We start from the raw sequence: 12,195 nt of genomic DNA, 5'->3' as shown, positions 1-12,195 counted from the left end.
TAGATGCATCCCATCCTCTCTCTCTCTATTTTACTTGCTACTATTTCCGTTTATTGATTTTGTTTTTTTGTTTTGGGTGATGTGGTTATAGATTGTTTACGACAGAGATGAAAGGATTAATAGGTTAGCAGATGAGGTGGACAAGCAGGCAGGACTTTCAAGGCTGACTCTCTTTTCTCCTTGTAAGGTATTCACAGCGGAAGGACATCTCTTCATGTTCATACTTTACCATTCTAATGATTTCTAGTAATTCATTCTATTTTTTGGTTATATGTGGTTTGATTGTGTGGTACCTTGTGGAAGCCAGATTAACGTGTTCTTGAGAGTCACGAACAAGAGAGACGATGGTTACCACGATTTAGCTTCCCTTTTTCATGTAAGCCTATGCCCCTCTGTTCCAATGTATGTTAGTTTCAGTGTAAAGGAATCAAGCCTTGTTAGTATTGCTCTATGGATTTCTTTAATTCTGAATCTGATGCTTTTTGAGAATTTGGAATTCAGCTATGGAAAGATTAAGTGCATAGGTAGATGATGTGTATGTTCGCTTCAAATGACCTTTGGAAAGATGACTTCTTTTGTAATATTTTAGGATGGGAAGAACCCATTGTCATAAACTTGTGCAAATCATTCTCTAGATAGGTTTTTTATGAAGTTAACACTGCCTTCATGACCTATTATTGTCATCAGGTAATCAGCCTAGGAGATACAGTTAAGTTTTCTTTGTCTCCAACAAAGAGTACAGATCGCCTGTCGACTAATGTGCCAGGAATCCCACTCGACGGCAGCAATTTGGTGAGCTTGAGCAAATCTTCCTGCTTCACTTGAAGTGTCAGACTAGGTTGACTGTTTTTATTTTGCTTGGATGAAATTCTTTCTGAATTTAGATTTGTTTTTGAAGAGTCTCTTTAAATGTCACCTGCCAATTTCTAATCATGATTTATTATCATCTTATGCACATTCTGTTCACATCGAGCTGACGAAGAACTTCTACTTACTTTGGCCTTTGTTGTCTTTTGCAGATTATCAAAGCACTTAATCTTTACAGAAAGAAAACAGGCACAGATAACTTCTTCTGGGTATTTAGGACCTCATGAAATTCATTATCATCTTTTTTCTGCTAATGGGATTTACAAGAGTGAGGAGAAACTAGACATCTGCATCTTACTTTGTTATGGAATTCTTGCAGATTCATCTTGATAAAAAGGTTCCTTCTGGTGCTGGACTTGGTGGTGGCAGTAGTAATGCTGCCACTGCATTATGGGCTGCAAACCAGTTTAGTGGATGCATTGCCACAGAAAAGGAGCTTCAAGAATGGTCAAGTGAAATCGGTTCAGATATTCCTTTCTTTTTCTCTCATGGAGCAGCATATTGTACTGATAGGGGTGAGGTATGCTATGTGCATAGCACAATTCACTCTCCATGTAAGGCTATTTCGGACTAAACTTTCATCTGGCCAACTAAATGACCTGTATTTACTTGTGCACTTTAACCCTCACGCTTGCACATGTGAAACACCTCAAAAATTCATTCTTAGGGAAAAAATATAATGAAATTTCTTACAATAGTCTGCCTAGCAAGTTAATGTTTACTAGTTCTGTCATATTTGTGTAAAAGTAATGCTAACTCATTTCGTGGTCCATCTTAAGCCATGTTCATGTTGGTCAGGGATGTAACTATTTTAAGATGATGTAGAAGTCTTAATAGATGTCTTGTCTTTGAAAATATGAATTTCTGAAAAGTTGGATTGTCCAGGTTGTTGAGGATATTCCTTCACCAATTCCCATGGATATTCCGCTGGTTTTAATAAAGCCTCAAGAAGCTTGCCCAACTGGTGAAGTTTACAGGGTACTGCGAATAAAAAATCTTGTTCATTTATTGCACTTTGAAAAACTTGTTTCGCCTCCTTTTTGACACAGTTTTCTTAATATGTAGAATCTTCGGCTAGATCAAACCAGCTCAGCTGACCCTTTATCCTTGTTGGAGAAGATAAAAAAGAATGGGATTTCTCAAGATGTTTGTATCAATGATCTAGGTATGTATAGGTGTTTAGATGAAAATCCTACCCTATAGTTTTGTATAATATTTTATCAGCTCCTTGATATCTGATATTGATTATGTAACTATCCACTGTTTTGCAGAGCCTCCTGCTTTTGTAGTCTTGCCGTCTTTGAAAAAGTTGAAGCAACGTATTCTTGCAGCAGGGCATGGACAATATGCTGCTGTTTTCATGTCAGGAAGGTAAGCATGTTCTTTTATTATGCATTTTACTTTATCATGTTCATTAACTTCCAATCAGGAATAACATCCTTGCTAGCGAAGCACACAGATCTTATATGCATGACCTATTCACATTTTTGATAGATCAGGGGATAGACCCTGGTGGTATCTTAACCTGCGACCTATCTGCCAATGATCTGCTCAGATTTTTTAAATCCAACTATTGAGCCACGTTCCTTTGCATATTTGTTCATATTATTTAAATAGCTGTCCAGTACATGAGGATTGCTGCTAGGAGCATTTAGATTCACAATTTTATGTAGTGATACATAAAACAAGTGGAGGAGAGGGATTTGTCTCCACAAGAGGATCATGCTATCAAGGTTTTACTTCTTTCTGGCACTTCTGTTGTTATAATCACATTTTTTTCCCATGCCTTCAATGGCATTCTTTATTTGTTCAAGCAGTTTACTGTTTATAAGGAATCTTCTTTTAATGTTTATAGACCTTCTCTAGTATCCATAAGACATGGACGTTTTATCTTTTTGGTGATATTGTTTATGTTGTCTGTCTTTGACTTGAATAATCTCAGCCATAGTCAAGCTAACTAGTGATATTCTAGAATTTTCAGCATTTCAATTTTTGACATAAAAATTCTGCGTCATAAAAATTCCTCATAATCGCTGACCCCAATTGTTTTGGGATGAAGGCGTAGTTGTTGTTGTGTTTGTTGTTGTATAAAAATTCCTCATAAACTCCAGAAAGGCAAACATGAATGTCATTGTTGAGAAACCATAAATTTAGATTTCGAAAGAAAAAGGTTAAAAGAGGCCCTCACACTTTGTAACTCTATATTAAGCATGAAAAATTGTAAAGAAAATCAGGAAGTTAGTATACTAAAGTAATTCATGTTCACTTTGCAAATTTCAATTCTAGCTCAAGAGGCATAATAATGTTAACACACCTCAGGTAAACAATAAAGTGGAGAAGTTCTGAACTTTTAGCAGTATCCTTGGCAAAGGAGGAAACCAAAGGGTGTTCTTTAAAATGTGTTGGCCATGTCCTAATTTTTTTTTGTAAGACCAGCTGTAGGAAGAGATAAGTTGATACATATCAAAGGAATTGAGGAGTTCTGTATGAGGGAAAGTAGACTATAACAGAATTTAGCCTTAGATTCAAGTAAGGAAATCAGGATGCACTGACAAGTCCATATAAATTGGATAAGGCTTGAGTTATTGATGATGACAATGGTGATGTAGTGAAACACAAGCACAAATACACTCACAATGCTACTAAGAGCTTACAAGAAAGTGCACATGCACAAGGCCACAAAGACAATACACTAGCCACTAATGGGCAAATACAAGGTCACAAGGATACACTCACAATAGCACACAAGAGAGCACAAGATATACAAAATAATATTTTATTCACACTTAAAGTGCTTAAGACAAGCATACAAAATACATGGGAGAGATCCCATATAAATAGAGAAATGAGAGGGCAAGAGGGCTAGTCAAACTAGCCGTTTGACTAGCCCAATAGCTAGTTGGGCTAGTCCCAATGGCTAGAATAGATTCAAATAAAAAATAAAAAATAAAAAATAAAAAATAAAAAATAAAAAATAAAAAATACAAAAATGCCCCTAATGGGCATGACCTATTACAAAGAGAGAAAAATACATAGAAATCTAAAGGAAATATATATATATATATACATATATGTTAAAATATAGTGTATATATTTTTATACCTAACTGATCTACGTATATTTATACAATATTACGTATATCAGGGGTATTTTGGTTATTTAATGACATGTAATATAGTACAGTCCAATAGGGACTATAGAGTCTTTTTAGTTTTTTTATTTTCTGTTTTTTTTATGTCAGTCAATATGACTGTTGGAGAGGCAGTCCAGCGAATATGACTGTTGGAGAGGCAGTCCAACTAGTCGTTGGACTGCCTCCCTTTCATTATATGTGAGACCACACTATGTAATATATGCTTTTCTAAGCATATTTGCTGTTATACTAAAATCAGTTTTTTACATTGTGCTCTTGTGGAATTCGTGCTTTTGTATATCTCTTTTATGAGATTGGTATCGGTCCATTAGAGGCCATATTGTATTCGTGCACTTGTGTATCCCTTCGTTGGCATTGTGATTGTTCACATCTTGTTTCATTACAATATATGTATGTATATCAACAGATATATACATATACATTCAAATATATATAACAGCTATACAAGTTAACAAGTGACAGTGCACGCTGATACATGCATGGATGATGGACAAAACATGATAAATCTCATATTCATCATGGAAATTCAAAATCTATACTAGTACAAGTATGGATCTGTGCTGTTGATGATGATGACAATGGCTTGCATGTTAGTTCATGCATGGATAATGCACAAAACATGATAAACCTCATCTTCACCAAGGAAATTCAAGATATATACAAGTATGTCAAAGTGATTAAAATGATGTAAAAATAATCTTATGCTAAATAAGAAAATGATGGAGTGTATCCTAAAGATACTACAATATGGGTAAGGGAGGAGTGTTGGGTTGGGTGGGGAGAGGAAAGTAACTAAATTACATTAATTTATAAATTCTTCCGACATTTATTTGAAAAGTACCACTTATTCAGAAGTAGTCCAGACATGCTTATGTGCCTATTTTGGTTGTAGTCAAGTCAACCTTTTGGTAGTAAAGGCCCAAATCATTGATGAGCTATAGTAGGAGTTGAATTTCAGTGCAACTATTTGATCCTTGGATTTTCTTTTATTTTTTTATTTTTGATTTTACCCATTCACCATCTTCAAAAGGAAGTGTTCAAAAAGTATATACTGGTACTGTCATTTGAACATTTGGATGCTAAGGAGAAAGTATGACACAATAAGCCATTCTGTTCTTTCAGTCAAAGTTCTTCAACAGCTCACCTTAATTTGTCATCGCTAGTCCATAATTTCCTATAACTAGGCAGCATGAAATATTATTTTCAGGGTATGGAACACTCCCAACACCTCAAAAGAGGGTTGAACACAACCTAGAAGCTTTTCCGACAATGCCAAACATTTTTCATGGAGTAATGAAGAAAGCCTTAATGACATTGTCTTCCATTTAAGCTAGTTTTAGGACAACATCCTAAGTATAAAGCTGATGAAGATCTACAAAAAACATCAGCAGCTATTTTCTCATGGACACAAGTATGATTGATAAGACATAGGTGTTCTCAAAAAATTGTGTGTGCGCGCGGGGGCATGAACCCAAAAGCACCAGTATCAATATGGGTACATCAGGTATTTTGATGGAGCCATGTTGCATAGTTCGGGAGTGATCATGGTGATGTTAGACCAAGAAGTGTCTCGCCATGAACAAACAATGTTGTCCGTTATGATCAGTGGAAAAAGGATGACTTTATTTTGCATAAAGAACATTCCCCGTGTCTTAACTGTAATGAAGTATGCGAAAACATAATTCAATAATGCAAAAGCATTAACAAAGTCCAATAATGGACAAGCATGATGGCATAAGAGGAATATAAGTAAGAAGTCAACAATGGGACAATACAAAAACCTTAAAAAGACAACATAAACAAGTAAAGAATAAGATCTTTATTGAAGAGAGCTTGAGAACTCAATGAGAATACAAGGGGGAAGAACCCCTATTTATACACAATGTAAGGAGAGAGTGAGAGACCATTGGGGGCTCCCACATGTAGTCGTTGGGAGCCCCCAATGTATTTCAAAAAAAGAAAAATAAAGAAACAAAAAATATATTTTATTAAAAAAGAAAATCTAACCTAGTAAAATAGTTGTTTCTAGAAATAACTATGTGAAATGATAAAAATACCCCTATCAAGTATATATATATATATATATATATATATATAAGTACATATATTTTAATACCCTCCCTCAAACTTTAAGGGAAAATAACCAAAAGTTTGTTAAGAAGAAAAATAAAACGAGGAGCCAGAAGAGCTTTGGTGAAGAAATCCGCCAACTGATACTCTAAGGTGACATTGATAAAGTGGTGTTTTCGGTTTGGATATCATACCAGACCCGTATCCACCTGTATAGCCTTTATGTACAACTTTATATTGTTTTATTTCATTCCGGGTCTGGATATTATATCAGACCCAGACCCATATTGTACACTCAAAACATATTAATATACCCTCTTTAGGTCACGATTTCACATTAAGGAAATCATGACAGCCGTAGCCCCTACTCTCATCTTCTTTTCTCTTTCTCACAAAACAGGTTCTGGTGAAGAATCTCACATGGTATCAAAGCCGAGATCCACATAGGGCTTGAAGGGGCTTCCAAAAGGTACGACCAGAGGTTTCTCTTTCGTTTTCTTCATCTCAACTTCTTCTCTTCCATTGTTCGGAGGATTCACGTCTCACGTGAATCCCTAAAATCATCACGTCTCACGTGAATCTCTTAAACTACCCTAATTCTTACTACGTTCTACGTGAATTTTCTGTTTCACGTGAATCCCGAAAGTCGACCCATCTTATTCTTCATTTGGGATATTTAGACCTGGTCGTGTTCTTGCACCAGATCTGAACATTTCATCTCTGTGCATTCCCCTTTCACGTGAACCGGAATATTCAGATATGAAATTGCATCAGATCTAAAATATTAAGTTTTTTTGTTCAGACTTGATTTTTCTTTTACAACAAATTTCAATCTGTTTTTATTTCTATCAAGCGTCACCACTTTATAGCATATTTCTTCTTGCTGTCACCATCTGCGTTTTGCCTGAAAACACAGTTAGTTCCAAATTCTGCTCAACGTGTGAGAACTCCTTATTGCGTCAATCACAAACCTTATAAAAAAAGGGGGAAGAGAAAATTTTAGTCTGGTTTCTCTTTAAATCTGACAGTATCTGATCGTCAGGTCCTAGAAGGTTGCTCAACTTAAAAAAAAAACAAAAACAAAAGGGGGGCCGACCAACAAACTTCTTTGGCAGTAGACTGGTCACTTCCTGAATAGCCTTGTTCAATTTTTTCCTGAATAGCCTTGTTCAATTTTTTTTGCATTTCACACTTCGTGAATATCCTTGTTAAATTTTTTATGGATTCTCATTCTTCTCAATCGAGTCTTCCTTCGAGTTTCCTCAACCAGCTTGTTTCTGAAAAGTTAACCACCTCAAACTTCTTGATTTGGAAGAGACAAATCATTCCCTTTATAAGGAGCCAAGGTCTCTTAGGTCATCTGGATGTAACCACTCTAGTCCCGCTAGAATTTGTTACGAGAGAAGAGAAAGATGATAAAGGGGCAACTTCAATTGTTTATGTCAAAAATGCAGAATATCTTAACTGGGAAATGAAAGACCAATCAGTAGTTGCATACATTACCTCTACCTTGGCTCAAGAGGTTCTTGTTGCGATCCCCGACAATTGTACAACCCTGCAACTTTGGGAGAAATGGGTTCAGACGTATTCACAAGTTTCACAGGCGAGGATGTTTTTTCTCAAGAGGAAATTTCAGCTACTGAGAAAAGATTCTATGACCATCATGGAATATCTCAACAAGATGAAGACTATCACAGACCAACTTACAGTTATAGGATGTGCCGTGAGTGACAGTGATATGGTGCAGCAAACTCTGAGTGGATTGGGACCCGACTATAATATGATTGTCACTTCACTATTATGTTTGCCTGCCCTTCCTACTTTTGATGAGTTGAGAGCTAAACTGATTCAGTATGAAATGACTCTGAAGGGATTTTCTCAAGAAACACATGCTCATATAAATTCTCAAGAAGTCTTTGCCACAGGAGTGACTTATGGTCGAGGACGAGGGCGAGGAGGACAAGGGCGAAATGGACACGGAGGACGTGGATTGCTTCCCACTCCAAATATCTTGACTCATACTCAGGGACAAAGGCCAATCCCCACTTGCTTCCTCTGCAACAAAAGGGGGCATATCAAGGCGAATTGTTGGCACAACCCTGAAAATAAAAGAAAGGCTCCACAGACAGAATAGAAAGCAAAGCCCACTAATATCAGAGACAATGGAGAGATTAAAGATCTGTTAATATCTGTCCTCTCAGAATTGAAATTAAAACAGAACGATCAATGCACATGGTTCGTCGACTCAGGGACAACAACTCACGTGACTGGTGATGCAGGTAAACTTTCTAAACCTATCCCTTATTTTGGCAAAAGTAACATAGTCACTGGAGATGGATCCTATCATCCTGTTTCCCATGTTGAAAAATCTCTCATTCCCATGTCACATTCTACTCTTGAACTTACTGATGTACTTCATGCTCCAAATATCAAGAAAAATATTGTCTCTGTTTCCAAGCTTGTTGATGATAATCATGCTTCAGTCGAATTCACTCCCTTCTCTGTGCAGGTCAAGGACCTTCGCATGAGAGAAACATTCGCTGAAGGAAAAAGACGAGGCAATATGTATGTCTTTGAAGAAGCTCCATGTCATCCCGTCCGCCCTATTCATCTGGATTCGAAGTCTTCATTAGAGTCATGTTCCTTCCCTTCAACAAATGTTTTTAGTATTTCTGAATGTAATAAGTCTTTCTTATGGCATAGTCGATTAGGACATTGTGGGAGTCATTTTATTGAGAAACTTGTTTCTAATAATCTCATTTCAAAAGAAAGTCTCAATGTGGATGAGAAAAGCCAGAAATGTTCCAGTTGTTCTTTATGCAAAAGTCATGTATTGCCTTTTCATTCTATTAATAAGAGAGCTTCAAAGCGTTTTGAGATGATATGGGGACCTGCCCCAGTTGTCTCTAGATCTGAGAGTAGTGTAAAATTGTCTACGAAGAGACAATACGCATACAAGCATAAATACTTTATAAAAGAAGTGCACGAAAGCACTCTCACAACACTTGAACAAAATACGCAAAAAGCGTATAAATAATAAACATGCAATAATGCATGTATTTCATAAAATGGAAGCAAATGCTTAAGACTCTCAAGCTTATATTACAACAAGGGGGAACACCCCTATTTATACAAGAGAGAAGAGGTGCAAGAGGGGGCTCCCCAAAGGAGTCGTTGGGGAGACCCCCAATGCACCTTTTTGTTTATGCAAAAAGGAAAAAATAAAAGAAAAAGAATTACAAAAAATAAAAGGGAAAAAATACAGCATATTCCAAATGGAATATGCGCAAAATGTAAAAAGACAGAAATACCCTTTTTGGGTAAAAGAGGAAAAAGGGAAAAATATATAAATATATATACTTATATTAGAGATATGTATACATATAATATATGTATACATATCTCTATGTATATAAGTATATATATTTATACTTACAATAATGTTTTTGAGTATTACATTTTGACACCCCCTTCAAACTTACGGTGTGATAACCGCAAGTTTGTCAAGAAGGAAATGAAATCTAGGCGAACAAAGAGATTTTGTGAAGAAGTCCGCAAGTTGATACTCAGACGTCACGTATGGTAAATCAATGACCTTCTTCAAGTATTCTTCCCTGACATAATGGCAATCCATCTCTATATGCTTTGTTCGCTCGTGAAAGGTGTGGTTTTTGGCAATATCAAGGTTGTTAAATGCGATGAGGCGAAGCGAGGCGTTGAGCCTGCGCTTCGCCTCTGAGGCGTACGCCTCTCACAACTGGAATGGAAGTGAAGCGGTGGGAGGGGAGGCAGTAAGAGAAGGACCACCGCCCAGCTGGTACGGAAGCGAGGGATATGCCGGTCGTACGGTGGTCGGAGAAGACTGAGCAGCAGCTGCAGCACAACAACTCCGGTGGTCGGTGGTCACAACTGGTCGAAGGTTGATGAGGGGCGCATCACAGCAACGCCTCAGTACCTTGAGCGTGCGCCTCGCCTCTGAGGCGTACGCTTCAGGTACTGAGGCGTACGCCTCTCACAACACTGGGCAATATAGATTGCACTTTTGTTGTCACAGTACAACTTTGTTGGTTCTCTGATAGGCACTCCCATATCTTTCAAAAGACGTCGAATTCATACAATTTCCATGGTAGTGGATGCCATGGCTCTGTATTCGGCTTCAGTGGATGACAGAGAGACCTTCTGTTGCTTTTTACATCGCCATGAAATCAAAGATTCATCTAAGAAAACACAAAAACCAGTGGTGGAGTGACGGTTACTAGGGTCACCTCCCCAATCTGAGTCAGTATAAGCAAGTAATTTTAAATCACAAGAAGAAGATAGAAATACTCCCTTATTTACTGTGCCCTTCAAGTATCTGATGATGCGAAGAACAACACTCATATGAACGGTTGTGGGAGCGTGCTGAAACTGATTGGCGATGTGTATAGCATGTGACAAATCAGGTCGAGTAATACTAAGATACATTAAAGAACCTACCAACTGCCTGTAAGGGGTAGGATCAGTTAAGGGAACACCATCGTCAATCTTCATTTTTGCTCCCACAACTTCAGGAGTTTCGCATACTTTGTCATCAGAAATCCCGGATCTGTCAATAATCTCACAAGCAAGTTTAGACTGAGATAGAAAATAACCACGTTGTGAATAAGCAACCTCAATTCCAAGAAAATATGTCAGAAAACCCAAGTCTGACATCTCAAATTTTGAAGTCAAGACAGACTTAATACCCTTGACTCCTTGAACATTATCACCTGTAATTAACATGTCATCAACATAGAGTAATAATATGACAATCCCTGCATTAGATTTTCTAGTAAATAGAGCAATGTCAGTATAACATGAGGAGAAACCATTTTCCAACATTACACTGGTAAATCTGTCATACCAGGCTTTGGGAGCCTGTTTCAAACCATAGAGGGCCTTTCGAAGACGAAGAACTTTATCTTTAGGAATCTTCATGCCTGGTGGGGCATCCATATACACTTCTTCGTTAAGATCACCATTTAGAAAAGCGTTTTTCACATCCATTTGAAAAATGTTCCAATTTTTAATAGATGCAATAGTAATAAGACATCTAACTGTAACCATTCGGGCTATATGAGCAAAAGTTTCTTCATAATCAATTTCATACTCTTGCCCATAACCTTTTGCAACTAAGTGAGCTTTATACCTTTCCAGGGATCCGTCGCTTTTAGTTTTAACCTTAAAAACTCATCGACAACCTATAGTTTTCTTTCCTATGGATAGAGTTTGAAAATCCCAAGTTTCAGCCATTTTTAGAGCATTAAGTTCATTTTGCATGGCTTCTTGCCATTCTATACATTTTTTAGCTTCTTCAAAATTCCTTGGCTCAAAATAAGAGTGAATGGCACTAAGACAAGCCCTATACCGGGGTGAAAAAGAATCAAAAGAGACAAAACGAGTTGGCGGTCTGCTATTCCTCTCAGATCTTCGGTGATCGAGAGTAGGAACAAGTTCACTATATTGGTCAATGGCACTTCTAAAGGTGTCTTGGTTTCTACGGGAGTAGGTTATCGGATCACTTGAAATCCTGTTTTCTTGATCATTGAGAGGGTTATGTTCTTCAACATCACCATCATTTTCCTCATCGTGATTTGATAATATATCATCATCACTAGATATATCATCATTACTAGCCAATAAATAAAAAAAGAATGAATAATCAACATTTTCTTGTTGAGAAACATTTTTTTCAAATCCACTCTCATTTTCTAATAACGTTACATTTCTAGAAACATATAACTTATCATCACGAAGATCATAGCAACAAAACCCTTTTTGAGTTTCGGAATACCCAAGAAAAGCGCAGGGGATAGCTTTGGGAGAGAGCTTGCCATTTTTATCTGTAAGTATAAAACATTTACACCCAAAAACACGTAACCTATTATAATCAGGTTCAAGCTTATATAAGATCTCAAAAGGGGATATTTTTCCTAATATCCTAGATGGTAAGCGATTTATCAGATAAACAGAAGCGAGAGCTGCTTCAACCCAAAAGTTCTTAGGAATGTTTTGAGAAATAAGCAGGGTCCTAGTGGTCTCAATGATGTGCCTATGTTTTCTTTCGGCCAACCCATTCTGTTGAG

At 37.1% G+C, this 12,195-nt stretch overlaps 1 protein-coding gene across 1 annotated transcript in view; it reads left to right on the top strand.

Annotated features, from left to right (window-relative positions):
* The window catches only part of LOC149814193 (4-diphosphocytidyl-2-C-methyl-D-erythritol kinase, chloroplastic-like), a 39,150-nt gene that overhangs the window by 357 nt on the left and 26,598 nt on the right, over positions 1-12,195 (top strand). The window contains exons 2-9 of the mRNA XM_089988901.1: positions 92-187; positions 308-376; positions 688-792; positions 1,020-1,076; positions 1,187-1,387; positions 1,753-1,845; positions 1,933-2,032; positions 2,139-2,238. Of these exons, the coding sequence (XP_089845027.1) occupies positions 92-187; positions 308-376; positions 688-792; positions 1,020-1,076; positions 1,187-1,387; positions 1,753-1,845; positions 1,933-2,032; positions 2,139-2,238 (821 nt within the window). The remainder of the gene's footprint in view (positions 1-91; positions 188-307; positions 377-687; positions 793-1,019; positions 1,077-1,186; positions 1,388-1,752; positions 1,846-1,932; positions 2,033-2,138; positions 2,239-12,195) is intronic.

This window comes from Nuphar pumila, chromosome 15 (assembly GCF_984573655.1).
Source record: "Nuphar pumila chromosome 15, dmNupPumi1.hap1.1, whole genome shotgun sequence".
Lineage (NCBI taxonomy): Eukaryota > Viridiplantae > Streptophyta > Magnoliopsida > Nymphaeales > Nymphaeaceae > Nuphar > Nuphar pumila.
Note: the sequence above shows the minus strand (reverse complement) of the source record. Positions and strands in the feature narration are given on the sequence as shown.